This window comes from Oncorhynchus masou, chromosome 29 (assembly GCF_036934945.1).
Source record: "Oncorhynchus masou masou isolate Uvic2021 chromosome 29, UVic_Omas_1.1, whole genome shotgun sequence".
Classification (NCBI taxonomy): Eukaryota; Metazoa; Chordata; class Actinopteri; order Salmoniformes; family Salmonidae; genus Oncorhynchus; species Oncorhynchus masou.
The window spans coordinates 57,171,728-57,198,386 of NC_088240.1; the positions used below are offsets into that span (position 1 = coordinate 57,171,728).

At 41.6% G+C, this 26,659-nt stretch overlaps 2 protein-coding genes and 1 non-coding gene across 3 annotated transcripts; all 3 read right to left on the reverse strand.

The window, feature by feature from the left end:
* Window positions 1–411: 411 nt before the first annotated feature.
* On the reverse strand, window positions 412–5,687 carry LOC135519654 (threonylcarbamoyl-AMP synthase-like). The gene is made up of 6 exons (XM_064944894.1): window positions 5,575–5,687; window positions 3,513–3,713; window positions 3,126–3,240; window positions 2,805–2,924; window positions 2,506–2,636; window positions 412–2,305 (listed from the first exon to the last, which is right to left on the reverse strand). Exons 1-6 carry the CDS (start codon window positions 5,685–5,687, stop codon window positions 2,236–2,238), a joined length of 750 nt encoding a protein of 249 aa, XP_064800966.1. The 3' UTR covers window positions 412–2,235.
* A 231-nt stretch (window positions 5,688–5,918) lies between these two features.
* On the reverse strand, window positions 5,919–26,634 carry LOC135520075 (metal regulatory transcription factor 1-like). Its single transcript, XM_064945396.1, has 11 exons — window positions 26,470–26,634; window positions 23,278–23,832; window positions 19,440–19,678; window positions 15,990–16,121; window positions 15,519–15,592; window positions 15,088–15,224; window positions 14,538–14,615; window positions 14,225–14,327; window positions 13,488–14,134; window positions 13,325–13,391; window positions 5,919–11,851 (listed from the first exon to the last, which is right to left on the reverse strand). The coding sequence occupies exons 2-11, from the start codon at window positions 23,764–23,766 to the stop codon at window positions 11,316–11,318; spliced, it is 2,502 nt and encodes an 833-aa protein (XP_064801468.1). The 5' UTR covers window positions 23,767–23,832; window positions 26,470–26,634; the 3' UTR covers window positions 5,919–11,315.
* LOC135521432 (U7 small nuclear RNA) lies at window positions 12,622–12,674 on the reverse strand. Its single transcript, XR_010452568.1, has one exon. It is a non-coding gene; the product is annotated as a U7 small nuclear RNA (small nuclear RNA).
* Window positions 26,635–26,659: the final 25 nt, after the last annotated feature.

Sequence of the window (26,659 nt, forward strand, 5' to 3'; positions counted from 1 at the left end):
GAGAGAGGGCTAGTGGAGCTGGACGATATTTTTTCCTCCCTCTTCGTTAAGTATATTCTTTTCTCTTCACTCAAAGCAATTCTGCTCGGTGCCAAGTAAATGGGTATTTCCTGTGTGGCTTAACAAGGATGTGGAACTCAAAGATGTAGGGTGAACCTGCCCCCTAGAAGCTGATCTTGGGTCAGTTTTACATTTCCCCCACTAATGGCTAAAGTTGAGATTGGGGGAGCTGATCCTAGATCGGTCACCTAAGGAAACGATATAAACCAAAGTGTAAGGGAAAACGGCATGGTTGACCGCCAAATGGTTTAATGTCAGTGCACTAGGGAGAATAAGTGGTTTCACAGAGATTTTGGGGTATCGGAGCATGTGATTGCAGCCAGACCAATTCAGCCAAGAGGAAACGCCATGTCCACAGCAGTTTCCGTTTATCTGAAAACAGAAAACAACCACCACCACCAGAGAGAAACTACATTCAACAATTTCATATTTTAAGTCGAGCAGTTACCAGTTTCAATAAATGCAATCTGTTCAAAACAAGTTTTTCAGATTCAATCAACATTACAGTCGGGACATTGTCAGTTAAAAATAATTTGACATTTTATAGAAATAAACTGTCACTCTCATGTGCAGGAAATGTAAATGTATAGTCAGGTCAGGCTGGGTACTGGAATATGAATGATAAATGCAGTGTGTATGATTTATATGTACTTAGGCTTACTGAAATATTGCTGTCCATTACTAAAATTAAAACAGACATTTTAGGAATAAAAGGATGTACCCTCTGACTTCTCTTTAAAACAAAGACTATCCATTCTGTGAGGAAAAACAACTTACAGCTGCAGTGTTGATCCAGCTTGGCAGTCCACACAGTCACTGTTAAATCATTCTCTAACAAACTAGCAGGGGAAGGGAAAACCTACGAAGTTGCACAACTAAATGCATTCAACCAAATTTCATCTTCCACATTTAACCCAACCCCTCTGAATCAGAAGTGTACCGGGGGGCTGCCTTAACATCAACGGCGCACGGGGAGCAGTAGATTTTGGGGATTAACTGCCTTGCTCAAGGGCAGAACAGCAGATTTTTCCACCTTGCCAGCTCAGGGTTTTCAAAACAGCGACCTCTCGGGTTTCTGGCCCAATGCTCTTAACCGCTAGGCAACCTCCTTAATGTATATGCATTGCTGAATACTGACCAGCTACATTCCCAATGTGTGAGAAGACACAAAAAAAAAAAAAAAGCAATTGGGAGAGTTCTGTTGACGGGAGCTTCTGAAGTAGTTCATCCACCACACTGACATTAACCCAGTACTACAGGCAAGGAGAGAAAACCAACACAAGCCATCATGGTCAGCATAATGCATGCCATTTATTCTCAACATACTCTCATTGGTCCATTATACAAACCAGTAGTCAGTCTCTCATAACCGTCACGCAATAATACACTAGAGCACAGCTAACAGGCTGCATTTACACAGGCAGACCAATTCTAATATTTTTTCCCCACCCATTGGTCTGGCCAATCACATCTTTTCACAGCTGATCTGATTGGCCAAAAGACCAATTTGTTCAAAAAAAAGAAAAGAAATTGGGCTGCCTGTGTATATGCAGCCTCAGTCTGAAATTTGTTCCAAACCATGTTAAATAAATTCCCCATGAAAATAAAATGCATTGAAACAATGTTCACAGCCCTGAAACTCCAGAATCAGTTCATAAAACACAGGCTTGATTTAGAAATGCATGAAAAAGACACTTGAAATAACTCAATTAAATAGTAGCTTTGCTTAACCTAGCCATAGCTCAAAATGACAGTAACAGGGTAGAACTCCAACCATTACTCTGTGCCAAGTCTGCCATTTTAACCCACTAGAGAGGAGGCAAGAGTGGGGTCTTCTGTTGGGTGTAAGCATGCTTGAATAAAACAACCTAGTTTCCACACAATAAAGTAAATTTGTAAAGCAAAGACTGAGTTAAGTGCCCTGGGTTTTCCCATAGAAACAAGAATGCTTGGACAACTAATAACCAAGAAATACAAAACAAATCCCTTAAGTGAAACCCAGAGCTTTCCACAATAGCCTGCAATGTGCAAAAGGACTGTCCTTCCTTTAAAAAGATGAGTGATTTCAATTTCGTCACTCGCCTCAGCGTTACAGGCATTCAGAGTTGTATTTGGCCATGGTAAGCACAGGTTCTTGCTAGTTGTTCGAATCAGCGTGTTTGGAGGGGGCAAACCTCACTGATCCCCTGTGTCTTCTGACAGTCCATATTTGTGCTCCAGCACATCAACTGTGGAAGAGAAGGCACTGAAAGAAAAGAGCAAGGGGTTATCACTTCCACAGGTAATTTTCACTATGCTGTATGTTTAAACTACTACTCACAAAAATGTGCTCATGTACTTTTAACTTGGATCAATTAACACAACGGAATTACCTGAACATAACTTGATTGAAATGTATTAGTCAGTGGCCTGTAATCTCCTGAGCAGGCCAGTATCACTACTCACCAGCCAGGTCTGATGATGCGGTATTTGCCGAGCACCGATAGGTCGACCACTGTTGACCCCAAGCGACTCTTGTCTCCTATTGGTCCGCCATCCACCACCACTGCTAACCGGGGCCACAAATTCTGGAACTCCTGTGGAGAAAATCCCTGTATAACTATTTTGCCAAAGTCCTTTTAAGCATCAGTGAAAAATGATGCACTGATAAACCTTGTTTGGTTGTAGATGATGCAGTCCCACCTCCCCTCCAGTTCATGTTATAAAAACAGTTCTCACACACACGGTGGGTTGTCTCTACATACATGTATAGCCACAGTGCTGGAGTGTGAGCTGATGTTGGCGCTGGTGAGGGCAAGAGGTTCCCCACACATCTGGCAGAGGCGTCTCATGAAGGCATGGTCCGGGATGCGCACTCCTACTAACTGGAAGGAACAGGTAAACACATCATCAACAGCCCAATACATGCAATAAATAACTTACGAAGTGCCAGACCAAAATCTAGCATGCAGAAAAGCACACATTTTCAAATTGAGTGGTTTATGAATTATAGTATAATTTGTCATCAATTAGGGGCAGTGAATTGTCTTTGTCTGTGTAATGGTCCGTGTCTATGGAAGTCGTACCGGAGTGAATGGATTGAGGTCAGTGTTGAGAACTTCAGCTCGTTCCAGAACTAGAGTGACAGGGCCAGGCAACAGTTCCCCTATCAGCTCTTCCTTGACTGACACCTTACAGTACCTGCCACCACAAGGAAAAGGTCAAAAATGTAACATCTAGGCTAGGTTGCAATACTGCCTTTCTCACATTATAGGGCCGACCCAAATCTTACTGTGCTGGCACCGATATTTTCATTTTCACTTTGTCCTTTCCAGCAAAGTAGATTTGATCAACTACAGTGGATGCGTAACATGGCCAGTCCAGCTCAGTTTGGCTCTATAGTGTGAGTCAGGAATGTTGCAAGACATTGAGCCACAAGAACAATGATATGAACACCATCAATGCATGCTTACTTGTAAATGTCTTTGATTTCTCCAACACAAATGGCCAGTGGTTTCTGACCCTTACGTCCTTTGATGTCATACACCTTTTTGATGGCATTGGAATTCTGAGCCAAGCAAGCCAGCCCGTATATTGTGTCCGTTGGCACAGCCACAACTTGCCCATCCTTTAGAGCCTCCACTGTTGAATTCAGGATTTCAGCACCATCTACACTTCAAAAGCAAACCATTAGGAATGAATGGTCTTATGCAAACAGCTCATGTCATCACGAGTAGACATTCAACAACCTCCCCCACAACAGAACTTGGCTAATGCAAAGCATTTGACAAAAAGTCTAAGATTTATTTATTGCAGAATACATGAAAAAAAAATGTTTAAAATGTAACCTTTATTTAACCAGGCAAGTCAGTTAAGAACAAATTCTTATTTACAATGACGGCCTACCCCAGCCAAACGCTGGGCCAATTGTGTGCCACCCCAATCACGGCCGGATGTGATTCAGCCTGGATTCGAACCAAGAACTGTAGTGATGACTCTTGCACTGAGATGCAGTAACTGACCACTGCGCGACTCGGGAGCCCTAACATGCTCATCACACCGCTAGCGCGTTGCAAAATAAATTTAAACATGCATGTTATTCAATTACTCAAAATTAGAAGGGGGCCTTGCCTTGCCCCTAAACAGAGGAGGTAGTAAAATGTAGGCAAGCAATAAACATTTCTGAACTACTACTAGTCGAATAAGACATGGGAGAAAAGAGATTTATTTATAGACAAATACACGTGAAAAACATTTCCAATGCCTCCTCCGCGATCAAATCGACATAAAAATAAAATGAACCGCAGCCTAACGTGATCATCAATCTCAACAAGCAAGCAAGTCGCAGCAATAAAAAAATGAAGTGCGTGCGCGTTCAAGCAAGTCGCAACAATGAAGTATCGAGCGCGTGCGCGTTCACGCGAGGGGGGGGGGGACGTAGAATCCTGTCAGGGGGGAGCTTTTCCGCACAACACCGGTTTGGGTACGGTGTAACACGTGCACTTAGATGAAACCATGAGAATGACAGTTAGCTTCTCATATGGACCGTCATGACCTCTATTCAATTTAGAATATTTTCATTGTAGAACCTTGGCGTTTGAGTTTCAATGGTGACATATTGAACCTACCTTGTAATCTTTCCTCACACTGGGCAGATGGTCCATTCATGACGGACTGCGGCGACAAGCGCAGCATTTTAGTCATCAGTTCTTTGCACCTAGCTCTTCCGTCTCGGGTCGCTAAGGCTGACTTATAAACGCGTCTTAATATCATGAAGTAAGACCTAAACTTAAAAAATGTATTCATAGAAAGTGTTGGCGCTACATGCTGAGTCGGCTGATGAAATAACATTGACCGTCTTCCGGGTAACGCCCTCAAAACAATGACACGCATTTCCTTAAAGTGAAAGCACACAGCGTTGCTAAACGTTTATAAAATTCCACTTAAATTAGTATAAACAAGGTCAAAGTGTGCTTTGTAATTTGTATAGCAAGTGGCTGATATTCATCCAAACTAATAACAAAATAGTACATGCCCATTACATCAAATGAACAAGGATAACTTCAGTTATTCAACTTGTACAATGCCTCCAATCAATTACTAATTCGTACAACTATATCACGTGTAACTGACAAGTGTCCAGGCCAGGGGTTTTCAAGAGAAACAAAAAATTACGTCGGTTCTAGGTAACAGTTTACTACACAAATACCCGTTTAACTGTAATGTAATTTCCATTGTATATAATATGGTGAGGGCTCCAGCTCCCCAAAATGACGAGACAGACTGTTTAAACACACAGGTTGGCAATGGGACTTTAATTTATTCTTCAAAAAGTACCTTTAATTGGAGGTAGTAAACTGAAGATATCCAGACACTTCATCTAAATAAAATTCATAACCTTATTTATGGTCAACTACATTTATGTGCTTTACTGAATTATGAGGTTTTACATTCTATTGGTCTCTGGTTAGTAGGGTGACTTAACTTAATTTTATTACCTAAACGTAAACTCCTTGTTTTGGTCAGCACAGTTACTTGAAGACATCCAAGACCAGTTGGTCTCCCTGAAGGAACAGATGGATCTTTGCAACACAGTTCTGAAGGACCTGGTGGGCCCTGCTGGGTATTTTAAGGGTATGTTTCTCCATGCTTCAAACTCTGAAAAATGTGTCAACCACCAAACCGAAGTATCTCTCTGAACTCCACAGGAGAAGAACCTTAGCGATGGATCATTCCCTGCTCCGAAGTGACTGATTTTACTCATGGTGGAAATGTGAATAATTTTGTATGTCAATAAAAACTATCATGGATTATCTAACTTTTTTGCTTGGGCAAAAATGGGAGACACGTTTGATAAGATTTGATTCGTATTATATTGCTCTCAATTCAAAAAGTAATTGCTTTATTATACAATACTACTTCATACAAAACAAGCGTAAGCAAACCAATTTTACATGATACATTCTTTTAAAAATATAAATCCTTCACAACTTCTCACTCTTTGGGTGTTGAAGACATTCCTATGGATTATTAAGTTTCCCCCTCATTTTACATATTGAGTGCTCAAATAATCATGTGTACTTAACTATGAACAGAATTCCAAAATACAAACTGCTTTTTTAAAACCTCCGCCAGTGTTTTGCACCTATGAACTCACCATTCTAAGCATCTGACCATTGGCTACAAAATAAATCCCCATTTGAGCTGTTATTCGCCTGACAATATAACCTAAAGGTTAAGTAAAATCTATTCCATAAAGGCTGAACATGACAGACTCAACCCTTGTTTAAAAAGCTCTACCGGGGTCAGAACCATGGTTACGTTTACATTTTAGTAATGTAGTAAACGCTCTTATCCAGAGCAATTAGGGTTAAGTGCCTTGCTCATTGGCACAGACAGGTTTTTCACCTGGTTGGCTTGGGGTTCGATTCAGCGACCTTTCGATTACTGGCCCAACACTCTTAACCGCTAGGCTACCTGCTGCTCTGGCCACTGTGGAGCTCGTGCGAGGTAAGTGTCGGAAAACGTACCTCTGGGATATTCTACTGTACTCAATTTGACCTTTACACAGATCCACAGAGAAGATTGAAATACTGCTAGTTTTCCCTGAAAACTATAATTTTTGTGCTCCTGCTAGCTAGCAGTATTCACCATAGCCATTTTGGAATGGCAGTCAGCCAATCAGCTAGCTTCTTCGTTCAATGTGATGTGCCATTGGTCATCAGTAGCTACTACAGACATAGAAAGGGCAGGGTCTCTTCCCAAACTGTGATTTTAAACCTAATCACACTGCCTACCTTAAATTAAGAAAAGCAAAGTTTTTGTTTTCATGAATTCAGTCATAAACCCCACCTATTTCTTCCATTTCTCTCCCCAAAATGTAATTTTAAACCTAACCTTAACCGCAATGCTAATCTTATGCCTAAGCCTTTCCTTACAGTAAGAAAGCTTGTTTTCATGACGTTTTACAATACAGCCAATTCAGACTTTGCGGTTGTGGTAACTAGTGGGTATCTGTGCTATTCCACAATGGCTGCTGTGGCTACTGCTAGCTAGCATGAGGATAAAAAATGCAGTTTTTTGGAGTACAGTGGCATATCCCATCCCTGCACTGAGGTGTTTTCCCACCCATATCTTGTGCTGGCTCCAGTGCCTTAATGTAACCATGATTGCATTTTGAGTCTAGTGCAGCTCAGTGTAAACAAGCATAACAGTAGGGTCAGTATCTTCTAGCAAAGGTAGAACCAGCACTTTCAATTCGAACAATGGGTCTAACAAATCGGGTCCAAATTTGTATCACCCTTACAGATTAACATAAAGTTAATTGAGATGACTTGAGCAAAAACAGCACATACAGTATGAGAACACAAGAAAATATGATTGTCTTTCACCCAAAACTTTAAAAAAAGATGCAGCGTACAACATTTGACACAAATAATTCTTACAACAGAATCATATTGTAGTATTTTTTCCCGAAACAAATCCAGTTAGTGTTTAACCAGATAACTCACATGGGAGGCAAAACAAGTACATGTAACAAAAAAGAGACAATTCAATGGAAAGCAATGGGGGTAATAATAAAAAATAAAAAAACATTTCAATGCCCAGGCTCACAGCCCCACATCAAACATGATACATCACACATAATAAATTGGACCTTCACATAAAATGGATGATCATGGTGATCAAAATAGGATGCTAAGTTGGTCATACCACTAAGTTGAATACTGAAAGATTGGTGAGCAAAAATGATTACGTACATGGAGCTTCGCAAATGAGAAAGTTGAGCCTTCAAAGTTGACATTAGCAAACCTGAATATTGATTTAACAGAATTACTTTGGCCAAGACATTGACATAAAAGGTTGGTAAGGTTTTTTGTTGTTGCATTTTGTACTTTAAGGAAAACTGCAGTCAAATCATTGCATAGATATTTTTCTTTAAATAGGTATGCATCGAATTGGAGGTGAACATGTTGAGGACAGTAAAGGGGTGGGTCAGGATTCATATTTATAATACATTTAGTTATTGACCAGCATTGTCAGGGGGAATACCTATACTGAACAAAAATATTAATGCAGCATGTAAAGTGTTGGTCCCATGTTTCATGAAAATAAATATGATCCAAGAAATGTTCCATACTCCCAAAATGCTTCTCTCTAATTTTGTGCATACATTTGTTTACATCCCTATTAGTGAGCATTTCTCCTTTGCCAAGAGAATCCATACACCTGACAGGTGTGGCATATCAAGAAGCTGACTAAAAAGCATGCTCATTACACAGGTGCACCTTATGCTGGGCACATAATGCCACAGATGTCAAGTTGAGAGAGCGCGCACTTGGCATGCTGACTGCAGAAATGTCCACCACAGCTTTTGCCAGAGAATTGAATGTTCATTTCTCTACCATAAGCCACATCCATTGTTTTAGAGAATTTGGCAATACATCCAACCACAGACCACGTGTTACTACACCAGCCCAGGACCTCCACATCCAACTTCTTCACCTGTGGGATTGACGGAGACCAGCCACCGAGACAGCTGATGATTATTTAGGTCTGTAATAAAACCCTTTTGTTGGGAAAAACTCATTCTGATTGGCTGGGCCTGGCTCCCCAGTGGGTGGGCCCAGGCCCACCCATGTGAAATCCATACATTAGGGCCTAATGAATTTATTTCAAATTTACTGATTTCCTTTTCTGAACTAACTCCATAAAATCTTTCAAAAATGGTTGCGTTAATAATTTTATTTAGTATAAATATCAATAAGAAACTAATTATTTAATATTTGATAATTCACATTCTAGTGGACCCAATTTTAAGTGCTAACTACACATTAATAAATATTCCAGGTTATCATCAAGTTTTGGTATCAGTTAAATCTCAAAACAGGAAGTTTTCCAATGCCAGGAAGTTAGTTTACAAATTTCTCTTACTCAGGTCTGCCACACAAAGATTTCCTGCGTACTCTGTTATCCTATGATACATGATGACGCCTAGGTTGGATCTCGGTCACCCTTTACATGCTAAATAATAGAACATGATAGCTGCTGTCAATCAATGCCTGTGAAGTAGCAATTAAAATGTTGATGTAATTCTAATTTCCAACTACAACATTGATGTAGTGATCGGTAAAATAAAGTATTAAGTTGTCTCCAATACAGTACTACAAAAAAAAATCAAGAGAAACAATATCAGTCTACAGTATATTTCTGCAGTAACATCTTCACAAAAAAATTACATAAAAATAATAATTGGGATCATTTGATTTGTTGGCACATTTATCTGTTAAATCTTCAAACAAAACATGAAGCATTTCTTTTCAATGTAATTTTGTCCACTTGTAGACAGCTGCTAAAAGGCATTGAACAAGACTAGATAAACAGGAGAACGTAGTCAAGCAGCGTGTCCAAATCAAGCCATAGGCAAAGATTGACAAGACAAGGAGACTGCTCAGTAAGCCACAGCAAGTGAGATATCCTGTAGTAAGGCTAGGTTGCTCTACACATGATATTTGGGCATAATGCCTTCTCTGCAATTTTGTTTTGTTTTTGTTGTAATCATTGCATTATGTCCCATGTGAAACAATATTGTCATATACTCTAAGAAAGTTACTTACACTTGCATTTGAAAATAAATACTATGTTGACTGCACAGTAGCCAGTGGCCCTAAAACTAACCATTATTAGGCTTAATTTTAAAAACTCTTCTGCATAAGATGTGAGAGCATCCGCATGGGGGCAGAATGCAAAGACAAAGGGCAGCGCAGTGGGTATTGTCTTTAGTCTCCAAGGTTCAAGTCTACATATTCAAAATGTATATACAAAACAAATACATTCTTAAACAATCTGAAGGAATAAGTGTTCATATATTTAAATGTAATGTATTTACACCATCATCAACACCCTTCAGAAACCCCTTCTGACAGCAGTGGTATTTAAATAGTCATAGTAATAACGCAGATAACTAGTCATATTAGACGGTGCACAAAGAGGGGAGAGTGCAGCCGAAAAAGGGGGCTACTACACTCGATGGGCATCCGGGCAGTTGCCTTCTAAAATGTCAAAATGGACAATCTGTTATTAAATAAAGGAAAATCTCAAGCTGTATAAATGAGATATGCCATGATGCATCCCTGAGTGCGTCATAATTCATAGAGAAACAGTGTCGTAAGCAATTATTTTCATAATTGATTCATGACTTCATTGTGAAAAGGTTTTGCTGACCAAAACTCAATTTAGGACTTTTGACAACCTTGATATATAATTAATTGCGTTGTGTTGAAACAGCTTTCTAAAACAGACAGAGGGGCTCCATAAAACAAAAATCAGTAACAGGGGGGGGGGGACTAAAAAAGAAACCTTGGGCGAAAAGTGGAATAAATTAACAATGATTACAATGATGATGAATAAGCTGTGACTTGATGACAGTCTAAGGTCAGAGATTTAGATTTTCGCTCTCTCCAATAAATAAAAAATTATTGACAAATTAAATATTAAGTTATAGGCTTATTACTAATGCATTTACTTCTAAATTATATTTAAAAGGCAAGCAAATTGCGTTACAGGCAATATCTTTTTCAATTAGTAAATATGCCTGTAAAGAAAGACAAAAAACAAACAAAGTGAGACAAAAGACAAAACAATGATCTGGACTACACTAGCTAATTTAGGTAAAACACTGGAAATTACTCTTCACATTATGGCATTAGCAAGACATTGCTTTTAAGGGAATGGCAACACTAATTCCTTGTAGGAAATATAGTTGATGAAATTCCAATTCACTTCACATGCAGTGCATTCTGGTCAATCACTTACCAACTAATCATAATAGTTACAGTTAAGAACTATTGTACAGTACATGGATATAGACAATGTTTTGTTGCTCTCAGGAATCAGCTTCACGCCATATTAGAAGCACACAATAGTTCCTCGGGCCTTTCAAATGATCAGTGCTTAGGACCTTGTCTTGTTTGACGGAGAGCCAGCTAATTTAGAACACTTTTCTTGAATGGCATGCATTTAGCTGCTATTTCAAAATAAGCCCCCTCATTAAGTTTCACTTACAATACTTGAAAAGCGGATGCGTAGTGGGTAAATCGGCTAGTACGGCTGCGTCCTGATTCTATATCCTCTCCTGGTGTGCATATGCACACTCCTTTTAATTTAACAATGGTAGAAACTCCCTCTGCCCAACGCTTACACAAAAATGCTTTTAAATCCATGACTGGGAGTATGCAAGAGAAGAGTGGAGAATAGGGACGAAGCCTGAGTGTCCACTAGGGGTTGGTGGTGGTGCTAGTGCCAGCGGTGGCCAGAGTGAAGTCATCATTGCTGGTCACCAGTAGCAGAGCCTCGATGTTGGCCGTGCTCTCGGGGCTCTGCAGGGACAGGAATTCCGACACGGATGGTTTGGCCACCATGGACGTGATAGGAGGGGGGTTGGTGGTCGCCGTGGCCACCCCTGGGGGGAACGTCTGTACAGAGGTCGAGGGGCTACCCGGTCCTAGTACCACTCCTGTTTGGGGAAGAGGAGGGGACTCGTTCACTTCCGAGGTGAGCGGTGGGAGGCAGCACAAGGGGGAAGAGGGTGCCGGGGGGAGAACGGGGGAAAAGGGCAGTGCCACGGGAGCAGAGGGTGGTAGAGGAGCGGGGAGGACTGTGGGCTGTTGTTGTGGTGCTGCCGAGGCGTTGCTGCTCTTGTTCGAGAGCTTGTCTTTAGAAGAGTCCCTGCAGGCACACTGGCACTGGCAGGACTCCTCCTGTTTGATGATGATGACGGGCAGGCTGAGGCCGATCTGCTGGACAGAGTTGCCTGTAACACATTACAAAACAAGGGTTGCATTTCATTAGGCACGAAACAGAAGAAAACGGTCCAAAACCCAGTGAACTCTTCAATAAGAAACGCCCGTTTTTGTTTTCTTTTGTAAAACACTTTGAAATACAATGTACCCTAATGAACACAAACAGGAGCTATAGCATAACTACAGACCAAGCCAGCTGTCCAATAATTACATCCAATCCTTTGTAATTCAAAATTTCATTCAAATGCTACTCGGGGACATCAAATTAATTTGTGCCATGTAAATAGATTCAACATGGATGACTTTTCTAAATGACGGACAAGTTTGCTTTTTAAATATCCTGATTCATTAAAAATTGGTAGGCTACCCCACATGAAAAAAATACTACAGTACTTACTATATGATTCTGTAGTACCAGAGGAGGTGTGGTATATAGCCAAGAAACCACGGCTAAGGGCTGTTATTATGCATGATGCAACGTGGAGTGCCTGGACACAGCCCTTAGCCGTGGTATATTGGCCATATACCACAAACCTCCGAGGTGCTTTATTGCTATTATAAACTGGTTACCAACATTATTAGAACAGTAAAAATAAATGTGTTGTCATAGCCGTGGTATACGGTCTGAAATACCACGGCTTTCTGCCAAATCAGTTTATAATATGGTATACATACTATAGTATTTACTGTAATGTTTTCGCTGAATTTATTGTAGTATTCACTGTAGTGTTTTTTGTTGTTGTGCAGACATGATTAGTATACTGTAGTATTTACATAAAGTGGGAGCTTTCTCCTTGAGGAAACCTACTGGACAAATACTAAAAGAGCACATTTTCCATAACCTGTAGGTGGGTAGGACCATGGTCTGAACAAATAGTTCAGAGCTTCTACTCTTTTCTAAAACCTGAAGGGAACACAATATTTGTAGGTTTCTCTATAGTTAAAAACAAGTGTTTTTGCAGACATTACTGTAGTATTTACTATAGTGTTTTACCATATACTACAAAATGATAGTGACATTATAACATTATTTTTATTTCTACTTTGCCCATTCATCCACTGCAAATCTGCCATTCCAGTGTTTTACTTGCTATATTGTATTTACTTTGCCACCATGGCCTTTTTTTTTGCCTTTACCTCCCTTATCTCACCTCATTTGCTCACATCGTATATAGACTTGTTTCTACTGTATTATTGACTGTATGTTTGTTTTACTCCATGTGTAACTCTGTGTCGTTGTATGTGTCGAACTGCTTTGCATTATATTGGCCAGGTCGCAATTGTAAATGAGAACTTGTTCTCAACTTGCCTACCTGGTTAAATAAAGGTGAAATAAAAAAAATAGTGAGTACTGTACATGATCAAGGGATACTACAGTGTGGAGTATATTATTCTACAGTATACTATAGTATTTATTAATGTGCGTCAGTGCAGCATTATTGCTGTTAATGATCACACTGGTAAAAGTAGGGGACAAAACTCACCTGAATTGCCTCCTACTGGTATGGCTGTGGTAAAGAAGACCTTCTCCACTTTTGGACCTCCGTGTGGCTGGAAACAAACAACATTGATGTCCACACAAATGCATCAGCACCCAACCAAACTATCAATTCAATGTTAACCGGCATGTCAAACCGGCACTCTTACCGCTTGCTCTGGGTTCTGTTGGCTGTTGGCAGCGGTGTTAAGGATCCACTGCAGGTTCTGGTCGGACATGACGATGCTGGGCTGCAGCAGGCTCTGGGTGTGGCTGTGACTTGGGGCGATGGTGGGGGCAGAGGCTGGGGGCGCCAGGGCAGGGTTGGTGTTGCTGGCCACGTTGTGTGTGTGAGCCACGGCCGGCAGCGGCACAGTCTCTGTGGGGGTGGCAGCAACTACAGTGCCCAGAGCCGCGTTGGCGAGGGCTGGGCCTGGCACCAATACTGGCGCAGCAGAGGGCACTATTGGAGTGGTCTGGACGGGCAGCGCCACGTTGGGGGCAGGCATATCTGGTGTCTGCATGGCAGTGGGTAAGGGTACGAAGGTGGCAAGGGGCTGGGTGGAGCTGATTGCGGTAACATTACTAATGGTGGCAGGAGATGCTGGCGGTTGGGAAGAGGGGGTTTGGCTAAGAGGGAGCTGGGAGGAAGCCTCCAGGACAGTGGTGGAGGTGGTGTCGGAGTGAGGGTGATAGTGTGGGTGGGAACAGGACGATGAGGAGGAAGGGACCAGGGAGAATGAGAAGGAGATGGGGGTGGATCCATCGCCCATGGTGGACTGACAAGTCTCCTGGCCAAAAGCTTCGACAAGGCTCTCTGAAAAAATATTAACAAATACAAAAGTTAGCCTGAAAATGCACTGAAATCAACCCGAGTTACAGTTTATAGATTGTGATGGGTACTTGCCGTGAGGATGTGCATCGTCTTGACTGATACTGTTCTCCGGACTCTGGAACATGAGCTCGAAGATCCTCACGGGGGTAACATTGTTCAAGTCCAAGTTCTGAGACTGTAACACAGATGTAACAAAGCATTACACAATAATGCATGTCTGTCTTACAATAAATCTTTATTGATCCTTTATACAGAAACAAAATAAATATGGTTGTTTTTGCTGTCATGGTAACCCACCACAAAATAAATGATTCATAACATGGACAAAAGCAGAAGGACCTATAAAGTCAAATAAGGTCTGATGAAATAGTGCGCGCACACTCACATTGTGGATGTTTTCTCTGAGCTCAGAGTCAGTCGAGATGAGGCTCAAGTCACTGAGGCACAGTGAATGATTTGCATCCTGTAATTAGAGAGGAATAGGCCCAAATTACATTTTCCACTGCCTAGAAACATTAACAGAACGAGATATTGGAGAAGCCAAGAAGCCTTCCTTTATTGAGCAAAAGCCGTCTAAAGTCATAAAAATGCATTAGGATAGAATGTAGATCATAAAAACACTCAAAACAGACTGTACAGACTGTACTGATAGCAGGCACAATGTTGTAGGTACAAATAAATTAGTTTACCCATGAAAAAAAAACCTGGATATCTTAAAACTACTTTGCAGGCTAATCCATGTTAATAATAATAACAATACACTCTATTCAGCCACTTTTATCAAACAGTAGGTTCATAATAAAAAAATAAAAAAATTGGTGGCCCGTAGAGGGAATCAAACCCATGGCTATGACATTGCTAGCGCCATGCCCTTACCAAAAATGAGCCACACATGATCTGTCTGAAATAGATGCTTTGATTTATGTATGGCTCACCTCGGACAGGGGGTGAGTGAGGGTGACACTGAAGGGCTGGCCCTTGTCCCCATGGCCCCTGACGTGACTCTTCAAACTGTACTGGCTGCTGAATGCTTTCTCACAGCCGTTGCTGGGACAGTTGAAAGGTTTCTCCCCTAAGGGAAGGAATGAGGGGTAAGGGCGGGGGGAGCGAGACGAGAGAGAAGGGAGGAAGGAAGAGGGTCACCTTCACCGTATGCCAAGGGAAATTACTATCAACAAGTAATGTTTAAAAAGTAATGTTAAATCAAACGCTATCATTTCCTAATATAAAATATTGGAAAATGTTGAGATATTGAGCGCTACTCTCTGTCTCTGAGGTGTGGAATGTGGATTAATGATTGGTTGACTGTCATTCTGAGATTTGACTGAGAATTGATTTTCCAAACAGAAGAAGTAGTGAAGCGTACCTGTGTGTGTCCGCACGTGTGTCTTTAGGTGATGGCTGGCAGCAAACGCCTTGCCGCAACCATCATGGTCACACCTAGAGGGAAGATCACACAAATGATCGGTCAATGTTAGCCAAACAGCAATAGAGAAAAACATGTGGAGATTAAGCTGACGAAGAATAACTTAAAAATGCGGAAATTAGAAAAGCCGGTGCATAAAAATGTTGGTGTGCCACAAAGTGTCATGCCCCTCACCGTTCTTCAAATACAAAACCATATATCTAACTAATCAGAACAGATGAAAGATATAATCCCCTCAATGTGCATTCTTCCCACATTTGTTTATATGCATAGAAGATCTCATATCAAGTAAAAAGGCATCCTCATTCAAACATGACCAGATAATGTCCTTTGCTTTATATTCAAGGCAGCGGTCTTCCTCCCCTTGTGAAACATGAACCACAGTGGGTGCGTGGAGTCGGGAGAACTCACCGGAATGGTTTCTCCCCTGTATGAGTACGAATGTGCTTCCTCAGGTCACTGAGTGTGGTAAAGTACTTTGTGCATCCCTCCGATTCGCAGTTGAACGTCTTCCCCGTGTGCAGTCTCTGGTGCGCTTTCAGTCTGCCGAGAGGAGATAATTACAATCAACCACGGGGGAAGATTTAAAAAGGAGCCACGTGTAACGTTTGGGGGATAAATTCAATTTCCTTGTCGTTTTTGAAGAGCATGCCTTAGAGATAGTTTATTACTGCTCTCTAACCATGTCATAATCCCCCCCCCCCCCCCCCCAAAAAGTTGCATGGACGTGAAGTTGTGTACTATTGTTTATGTTTTCAACCTCAGTGAACGAGAGCCAATCGAGAAGCAGGAAGCAGTGGTCCGGACCGGATAGTTACAGTATAAAATCAAAAACTTAAGGGTAAAAAATGGTGCGCTCCTCTCATCGGATTTTATTCCTTTACTACAAATATAATTGACATTTAAAATGGTAGGCCTACTTCCAAGTGGAAACGTGGCTCTGTTAATAAGAGCAAAAATATTGAGCTGCTGAAAATGTTCTCACCGTCTTGAATTAAATAAACATTCCAAAAACATTAGAACACAGCAGACTTAACGTGCGAACACTTGGGCCTGGAGGATTAGGTAGCACTCCAGAGAAAGAGACCAAATTGGAAAATAACAACCTAATCTTGCTTTAAAAACTTTAAGGACACAATCCAGGGTCATGTTGATTTGGGGAAGCAATGGAAAACCAAAATTAGGGGGAAACTACACATTGGTTTGGCTGTGCTGATGAATGAACCCTGACAGGGGAGTCGATGGTGGCATGCTTCCACCACCGCCTGTCTCAGTGGCCTTCGGTTCAATGTCAACACTGGAGCCACTGGCTGACTAGCCTACTACTGGCCTGGCTGAGGGCCTCCATTTATAATGCCTTCAATGAGTGCGAAACCGAAGAAGCTAAATGCAGCAGACACTACAAAATCAAGAACTCAGTCAAATTAGAAAACTAAATTGGGAGATAAAACAAAGTCCATATCACTGTCAGGTCTACCTACACCTGTTGTATTCAGCTCATGTGACTAATAAAATTGGACTTTGATTTGATATTAGGCTAGAACACCCAACAATGCATAAAAGCACTGTTCAGTACTTGGACTGACAAAACGCTTGGGCCTACAGACAAACTGTGCTGTAGATAAGAGAAGCAAGCACATCCTCTTTTTTTGATACATCCTTCTTTATGCAATCTCAGACTGAATGAAGAAAGAAATTAAGTAATTGACAGTTATGGACGAAGACCGTCATAAAAATAGCCCGTTTTTTTTGTGGAACTAACAGCTGACTGAAGATGGGAAAAGTTTTGCTATTAGAACAGTTATTACCGTGACATCGATTAATTAGTTGACCAATAACAGTCAACCAAAACACCATGAGTGTCACAGCCCTAAACCTACACATTGTTTGCTAATCTACTATGGAAGAATAACTCTGAATGGGTGTAGGTAGGGGATAAGTTCAACACCTGCCACATGCAGGTAGATCTAGATTGACAGGTAAGAATGTCTATTTCACCAACAACTTGCATGGCTCTACAGTGAGAGCGTTACATTCGCAAATAAAAATAGTCAAAAGTCAAGTATGAGCATCTGAGGGTTCGAAAGATGCTGCAGTAGCGTTTCCAATTTATTTGTGCTGTTTTAATCCAATATCCCACCTTGTGTAGCAACACTGCCTGGCAGGGGAGCTGTGCGCAATGAGTGAAGGGCTAATAGATTCATTTTTGGTGGCACTGCAAACACACGGCCAGCCCGCTCGTTAGGCGTCCGTTTATGGCGGCAGATTGACGAGGGCGGCATTTTCTGAACCAAACTGGCCAAGATGCACCTCCAACAACTACACATAAAACCTAACTTATTTCTGCCCAAAAATAATGACAATTTCTCTCAACCAGTGGCATATTGGCTTTTTAGGTGAGCGCTGATGCCTCCTTTTGATAAGCAGTGGCCACTTTTTGAAGGCAAGGGCGCAAAATATTTATCCTGTTCATTCCCAACACACCATCTATGTTTGGTTCAGATTTGGTAAGGTCTAAACCAGCCTTGATTTGGGACCAAACATAGACAGCTATAAATGACTTATTTTAGACTTTCAATCAAAACCAAAACAATTGCCTGATTTCAACATCCGGAAAAGACATTTTCAACATCTGTAAAATATGTATTTTCAACATCAGGAAAATAAGTACATTTTCACCTTTCATTCAGAACCTAATTTGAACGTCTCTTCAATGTATGAATTATTTAATTTTTTTTAAAAACACGATTTTGCTTACTGGGACGGGGGGGTAAAAATAGAAAATGTGTCTAATTTAGTCTTTGTCCTCGTGTTTATTGGCTATTTACATTGTTTTGTTCACAAGCTCGGTTGTTTTTCAACATTAGTTGAGTCTGCTGCTTCAACTGATACAGACGAGACACCCTAGTCTGATCCCAAATCACAGACACGTGTGACTCGACCCCATTACCACGTTAAACCTTCCACCCTTAAAGAGGCTGCTGAACACTTTGGATAAAATAATGAAATTGAGTAATATACCACATTACTTCTAATACATTTCTTGTTTAAGAAAATTAACAAGCATGGTCATCTGTTTTTTTTTTTTCTTCTTATGGTAAAGAATCTGAGTGGCTGTGGATGATGGACCGAAAAATACATTTTAGGCCCCAAGTGTAGGCTAGTCACTGTACATGTTTTTTTTAAATATTGTATCTATTATCTTAGTTATTATCTATTTTACATGTCCTTTATTACCTGTTACCTTTGATCTATTATCTATCCATCTTTAGTATAGGCCTACATATACAGGTAACTGCCAAAATAAAGGAAACACTTGAGTAAATGAGGGAAACAAAGTATACTGAAAGCAAGTGCTTCCACACAGGTGTGGTTCCTGAGTTAATTAAGCAATTAAAATCCCATCATGCTTAGGGCCATACATAAAAATGCCCAGTTGCCCATTATTTTGGCTACCATGACTACAATAAGAGATCTCAGTAACTTTGAAAGAGCTTAAAGGGTGTGTGTGTGTCTCTCAGTCACCAGCTCTCAACCCAATTGAACACATATGATAGATTCTGGAGCGGCGCCTGAGACAGTTTTCCACCACCATCAACAAAACACCAAATGGTGGAATTTCTGGTGGAAGAACGCTGTTGCATTCCTCCAATAGAGTTCCAGACACTTGTAGAATCTATGCCAAGGTGCACTGACGCTGTTATGGCGGCTCATGGTTGCCCAACACCCTATTAAGACACTTTATGTTGGCGTTTCCTTTATCTTGGCAGTTACCTGTAGATAGATAGCCATCCGATTAGTCAGCATGTCTGGGAATATTTCAACATGCAGCTGGTAAACTTTGTGTTAGTCGTGCCTCACCTGTACAGAGTGTTGAAGGCCTTCTCGCAGCCCTGCACGTCGCACTCAAAGGGCTTCTCCTTGGTGTGAACGCGCACGTGGATCTTCAGGCTGTAGGAGGTGAGGAAGGCCTTGCCGCAGCCCAACTGGTTGCACACAAACGTGTACTCGCCCCGGTGGGTCTTCTGGTGTGTGCGCAGGTTGCCCGCCGTGCTGTAGGTCCGTGTGCAGCCCTCAAACATACACTGGTACCGCTTCACCTGAGTGACAAACAAGACGACAATTACTTCTTCTTAATTAATCTTTCCTTGATTCTTTGTGACATCTCTCCTCGCCTCTCAAAAGACTTTGGATAATAAGGACTGAGGGGGGGGGCTTGGATCAACTCATCCTCCAACATGGTTGAGAAGGAGGAGAGGCGATAGGATGAGAGCCAGAGTGAGAAACAAACGGGGTATGTTTACACAGGCAACAATGACATGGTGCATGAGCGGGTAAGCGCACATGACATCAGTGACTTGACCCCCCCCATCCATTTCTATTGGACTGATTTTGCTGTGCACCGTGTTTCAACTCAGCAGTGTCTGTCTGTCTTATGGCTCTGTTCTGCTCTCACACAAAAGGCCCCGGGGAGAGAATAAAGCTGGCTCCTTTCCCCTCCTTCGTATACCCATAGAACACACTAGCCTACATTGTCACAACACAAAGCCTTCCCATCCAAGCTTTACCCCCCCCATCAAAACAAATCTATTTTCAGAGATAGCATTATACCCCATAACTTAATTCCTTGATCCTGTTGTGGACTAGGGGTAAAAAGAAAATAAAAACGCTTTGTTACGCAAATTTCAAGAGAAAGTCAACCAGCCCTGACCTCCTAAAAACAACACTCTTTTCCCTTAATAAATAGTCAACAACAGCTTACATCCCATTACGTAACTCCCGGATAGCCACATTGCACACAGAGAGGCCCTACTCGACAATAGTGAGGCAGCCTGTCCAATTCAAGTTTTGTTTTTTTTGAGCTAGCGGTCCTCTATTATTTCTCCAAAAGGATGGATTCCAGCCATGACAACTGGTCCACTAGCAGTCTCCACATGACACTACAAATCACTGGAGCCTAACAGAAACGCAGCGGGAGATGGCTAAGACAACTGTTGGCCTATATTTAAGAAGGAGAACCCCCAGCCAGAGGTCATATTCATCAGGGACCAAACGGAATAAAACGGACTGAAATACGGAAGGATTACCTGAACTTGTCCGTTGGAAAATGTTTTGCTACATTGTGCACTAATGAATACAAACCAGCATTACCCGTCCCTTGGCGATACTAGGCCTAATGACTGACAAACCTGAATGAATAGCACAACCAATGTCATGTGCACAAGTACAGTGAAATGCTTTATTGCAAGCTCTAAACCAAACAATGCAGTAATCAATATCAAAGTTGTAAAAATAACATAAAGGTAGCGCAAAAAACATAACAAGAAATAGAACATGACAAAGTAAAAAGCTATATACAGGATCAATTCAAATACCATATTCACAATCTGCAGGGAGTGTACTCGAGTGATAGAGGTAGATATGTATAGGGGTAAGGTGACTAGGCATCAGGACATATGATAAACAGAGTAGTAGCAGCGTATATGATGAATGTGTGCATGTGTGTAGAGTCAGAATAAATGTGTGCATGTTATGTTTGTGTGAGCAAATTAAGTGAGTGTGTGTGTGTGCATGAGTGTGTAAGGTCTTGTGAATGTGCATAAAGAGTGCAATTATATCAAAAACAATTCTAACACAAGAGCGAAGGAAGGGAAGTAAGAAGCATGAACATGCACCCCACACAGTGAGGAGCCTGGCTGCAGTGCTGCTACAGCGTATCAGCTGTACTGTATTGTTATTCAACCCCCACAGCTTCACGACTGACTCCCCCACTTCTGCAGCGTCACTTCAAATCACACAGGTTAACTAGATTGGCATGCCATCGCCTCCCACATGCACAGCGGGGAAAGAGCTCTCCAGTAGTAGGCTACACAGAGTGTCTAATGGAACTAGATGCTGCAAAGCCTACTGAAATGGTATGTAAGAATTCTCCAAGGCCTACTGAAATGGTATGTAAAAGAATGCTGAAAAGCCTACTGAAATGATATGTAAGAATTCTGCAAGGCCTACTCAAATGGTATGCTAAGAATTCTCCAAGGCCTACTCAAATGGTATGCTAAGGACTGCTTTGTGTTGCATTGAGACATTTAGAACACCTAGGCTAGAGACACATTGAAAATAACATCTGCAATGTTTGGCATCCACATCTGCAATTATGTCAAAAGGAAATGAGGAGGACACACATTTTGGAGAAGCAACATGAATGTATGCCAAATCATGAGTTGGGAGAGGAACAATAGTTTGGGGTGATTGCATCTTTGGCTCACAGTCTGTAGAGGAGATTTCATAAATCCAATTGTAAGTAAGCAAAATGCATTTTCTCTCCCTCAATGACATCATGCAAGTAGCTAGGCTAGGAGGGGGAGGAGTGGTCTGGCTCCAGCAGAGCACTCAACACAAAGACAGCACAAGGACCCTAATGGCACTGGCCAACATGGTGACAAAGGGGGACCCTGGTAACAAACAGGAACTTTGTTGCATTGAGGGTGCAATATTTGGCCGGGCCTCATAGTGATTGGTTAGGAGTAGTGTTGAACTGACCACTGGTGCGACCCTGAGCTAGCCTGTTGTTATGGTTCTGCTTTGCATTTTAGGAAACAATAGCCTCGAGGTGCAACCACCCAACAAGCTCCATTGTACTCTTTTGCAGACCAGCATGCCTTACACAATGATTAAGAGCTAGCCGTAAAGTCTGAAGCCACGAGACCAGCCATCATAAAGTACAACACAAATAATGACACTACACAAGCTTCAAATGAGTCATTTACTATGTGTGCTGTACTGTACACAGCAGAGGAGGGGTTAAACATTTCTCATATAAAACTATACAGTGGTGGAAAAAGGACCAATTGTCATACTCAAGTAAAAGTCACCCAGTAAAATACTACTTGAGTAAAAGTCAAAAAGTATTTGGGTCTTAAATATACTTAAGTATCAAAAGTAAAAATGACTTATATTAATCATGATTTTTTTCTTTTTCATTTTTTATTTATTTACGGATAACCACGGGAACACTCAGACATAATTTACAAACAAAACATTTGTGTTTAGTGAGTCTGCCAGATCAGATGCAGTAGGGATGACCAGGGACTTTCTCTTTAAGTGTGTGAATTCGACTGTTTTCCTGTCCTGCTCAGCATTCAAAATGTAATTAGTACTTTTGGGTGTTAGGGAAAATGTATGGAGTAAAAAGTACATTATTTCCTTCAGGAATGTAGTGAAGTAAATGTAAAAGTCGACAAAAATATAAATAGTAACGTACAGATACCCCCCAAAACGACTTAAGTAGTACTCTAAATATTTTTTACTTAAGGAGTTTACACCACTGAAACCATGTGGAAGCAGAAAGGTCTTGAGGAGAACGTAGCTCACGAGGCAAATCAAAGCATTTCGTTCACCCAGTGAATTTACTCTCCCTGCTCACGCCTCACGTTGCTCCCTTTCAACATGGGGTCTCTATAATTTTTACTTAACACAACACACTAGGCTAATTGTGTGTTGAGATCAAGTACATTTAAATCAGGCAGTGCAAAATCCCTGATCTACAAACCACCTTGCCTTCCAAATGACTACTCATTATGTGATCAAGATTAGTGATTCTGCGCCTTGCACAAACTGATCCCCTAAAACACACTGTATGACCTCCACACAGCGTCACATAACGCATTTCAGCGGGGAGGGGGCACGTAAGCCAACATACCTCTCTTTGCTTGGTCTCCGGACACTCCGAGTGCAGGGTGAGGGTGGCCCCCTCGATGTTGCGTGGCATGGCCATGGACCCCGGGTTGATGATGAACTGGATCTGGTCGGGCGAGATGGTGTGATGCACGTATCCCTGCGACATGCCGTCCTGGTCGCCCATGAAGGTCATAGAGCCTTCCTCCTCTTCCTCCTCCTCCTCCTCATCGACCAGGAAAGTGCCCCCATCGTCGTGGTCCCCCCCGACGCAGTGTCCATGGTCCTCCTCTCCCTCCTCGTCCAGCCGGATGGGGTCCTGCTCGATGAGCACCGTAGTGCGGTCGTAGACGCGGGAGCCCGAGGGTGCCGACATCAAGTCGTCGTCATCTTTGTCGTCGTCGTAGTGTGCCATCTTGTCTTCATCGTTGTCCTCTTTGTCATCGCGCTCGAGGCGGTCCACCTCCACCTGCAAAAACATGGAGGCCTCCGTGCGAGGACCACGCTCGCTCATGGTCCCGGCTGGGCTGGCCTCCTCTGGTGGATGAGTGTGCACAGAGGACGGCGTGCTCAGTTGTTCCTGCACAGAGGAGGACAGACAGGAAAGTGTGAGGGTGGTGGCTATTAGGAGTTGTGCTGTGCCCCTTCAAAATCAAAGTGTTAATTTTAAATGCAGGGCTGTGAGTGCTGACCTACCTCGTTCTGAATTTCAAAACAATTCAGTTAACAAAAACAATCTCTCTGCTTGCTACGTCTAGAGCCATTGAAGTAAAGAATATAACAAATTATGATTCCTTGCAATGAAAGTAGCTAGAGCCTAGCTTCAGTCAGTGACCTGGGCTAATGCAGTAGCTATTTGGCCAAAAGGGGAAGGCCTACGTGACTCCAAATAAAATACTGTAAACAGGAAATTTGAGGGGAAAAACAAAAAGGCTTTGACACTTGAGGATAATTTTTCCACCTTCCAAGAGCAGAATATAGATACTTGGAAAGTTATTTGGTTGAGTATTGCAAAAGGTAGGTAAAGTGGGACAATGGAGAGCAGCTATTTTTATGTCAAAGACAAGCATGGAACACTTGCTCTAGAAGCAAACACCTAACTGTTGAGAATGCAGCTAGAGAAGATACCTGAACAGTTCTCTGGCAGTAGCAGTTAAAAACCACCAAATCTATAGCCTAAAGTGGTATAGTGTAGGCTACTCGTCATCTTCAAACATGCCATGCATAGCACCATAACAAACACTTGTCTAAAAGGTGGACAGTTATACCTGTTCCCTAATGCTGGAGTAAAATGATAAAACTCATCTATTCTCTACGATGCATTGGAATAATGTCTTGATGTAGCTATAAATGGAATTTGTTGTATGAATTAGCCTGAGTATGATTGTTATATGGGTAGATTTGAACCATTTCCAAAAAGGAGCCAACTCAACTGCAGAAGGCTACTAATTCGATGTAGAAAATGTGTCAGAGTGGCTAAAAAATAGCAAATAAATCCAATAACACCCAAATGGACCTCTATACCAGGCGGCGTCAAAGGAAGGCCCTTAAAATTGTCAAAGACTCCAGCCACCCAATTCACAGACTGCTCTTTCTGCTACCGCACGAGAAGCTGGACCGAAGAACAAAGTCTGGAACCAACAAGACCCTGAACAGCTTCTACCCATAATCTATAAGACGACTAAATACTGTAGTTAAATATTTTACCAAATAGCTACCCAGAGTATTTGTATTGACCCTTTTACACTATTGACTAATTCCATACGCTGCTGATAGTTTATGATCTCTCCTGTTGCCTAGTCACTTTATTCCTACCTACACACTCACACTTTTTGTTTAATTTCTACCTATATTATCAGTTAAGAACAAATTATTATTTACAATGATGGCCTACCACAGCCAAAGCCGGGCCAATTGTGCGCCGCTCTTTGGGACTCCCAATCACGGCCAGATGTGATGCAGCCTGGATTCGAACCAGGGACTGCAGTGATGCCTCTTGCACTGAGATACAGTGCCTTAGACTGCTCATGAGCCCATATATACATAGGGAGCCTATATGTACATGGCCTCGGTACTGGTACCCTGTGTATATAGCCAAGTTACTCATTGTGTATTTATTCCTAGTGTTATTGTTATATCTTTTCTTCTCTGCATTGTTGGGAAGGGTTGTAAAGTAAGCATTTCACAGTTAGTCTTCCTGTTGCTTACAAAGCATGTGACAAATAACATTAGATTTGGTTTCATTTGAATGTTCTGTATGGCACTAACCATCTCGCCACCCATGGAGTTTTTAATTTTTTTTTTCCTTTATTTAACTAGGCAAGTCAGTTAAGAACAAATTCTTATTTTCAATGACAATCAGTTCTAGAACTTCCTGATTTCGTTTGACAGCACAGTGGTGCCAGCCAAAGTTGATTTATCATGGACAGTGTGTATTACACCAACGATATTTACAAACACTTTCATGAGACAATCTAAAGATGGCATGTCACACTCATCTGTGATTTCGCCTTTTGACTAAAGGCTCCATACAGCGCGACGGCATCACTAGAAGCTAGCGCGTTTGTGAATAGTTGTAATTATTTGGCTAGGTAGTTAACGTTCGTTGGGCAGCTAACTTTAGCGTTGCAAGGACAACCAACTTCCATCCTGATAACATTAGCTAAATAAATAGATCAATAGTTAGCTAGTTGACTTCGATCGACATGACAGTTCAATGAAATAACTTAGCTAGTTTGCTAACGTTAACATGTAAATGTCTCGCTAGTTAACATGCTATGTAAAAGTGTTTAACTCAAATGGAAACGTGACAGCTATTTTTTGTTTGTTGACAATGCTATTTTGCTAACGTGTAGCTAACGTAACGTTGGCTTGAACGATTTTGTTCGTTGGAAATAATGTCAATCTAGCTAACGTTAATCAACGTTTGACTAGCTATAATACCAATGAACAAGTGCATGATAAGCAGCTACTAAGCATGCAGAGTAAAACAACAAGCAGGGCATGTTATGCTTAGATATCGAACGATACTAGCTAACAAGTTAGGCAACGTTACCGTTAGCTAAAAATCTGTGAACTAACGTAGTGCTAGCTAGCCAGCTAACGTTAGTTTGACTGTCTGTCCATCGATAAATCTCCCGTCGAAACAGATAAATTGACAAAGTAAAAGTTTCAGGGCTCCACGAGAAACACATTTACAACACAAAAAAACATTTACCGGTGCAGCGCAAATGCCAACTTGGTTTATGTTTCGGGTAGCTTAGCACTTTCTTCCCATCTCCTCCCTAATGGTACCATGATTAAATAGAAACGTCATATTTCAGCCTCCCCTCGTGTTGTATTCTGGGAAATATACCCCTCCCATGTACACTAGTCCCCCTATAATGAAATCGAAACTACTGAAATGA

Coding starts and splice junctions, on each gene's coding strand:
- LOC135520075 (XM_064945396.1), bottom strand. CDS start 23,766: ATGAGCGAGCGTGGTCCTCGCACGGAGGCCTCCATGTTTTTGCAGGTG. Junction 15,225..15,518: donor ACACGTGCGGACACACACAG/GTACGCTTCACT, acceptor TCCTTCCCTTAG/GGGAGAAACCTTTCAACTGT. Junction 14,135..14,224: donor AGACGATGCACATCCTCACG/GCAAGTACCCAT, acceptor ATATTTTTTCAG/AGAGCCTTGTCGAAGCTTTT.
- LOC135519654 (XM_064944894.1), bottom strand. CDS start 5,687: ATGGAGAAACATACCCTTAAAATACCCAGCAGGGCCCACCAGGTCCTT. Junction 2,925..3,125: donor ACCTCAATCCATTCACTCCG/GTACGACTTCCA, acceptor TGTTCCTTCCAG/TTAGTAGGAGTGCGCATCCC. Junction 2,306..2,505: donor CGCATCATCAGACCTGGCTG/GTGAGTAGTGAT, acceptor CTTTTCTTTCAG/TGCCTTCTCTTCCACAGTTG.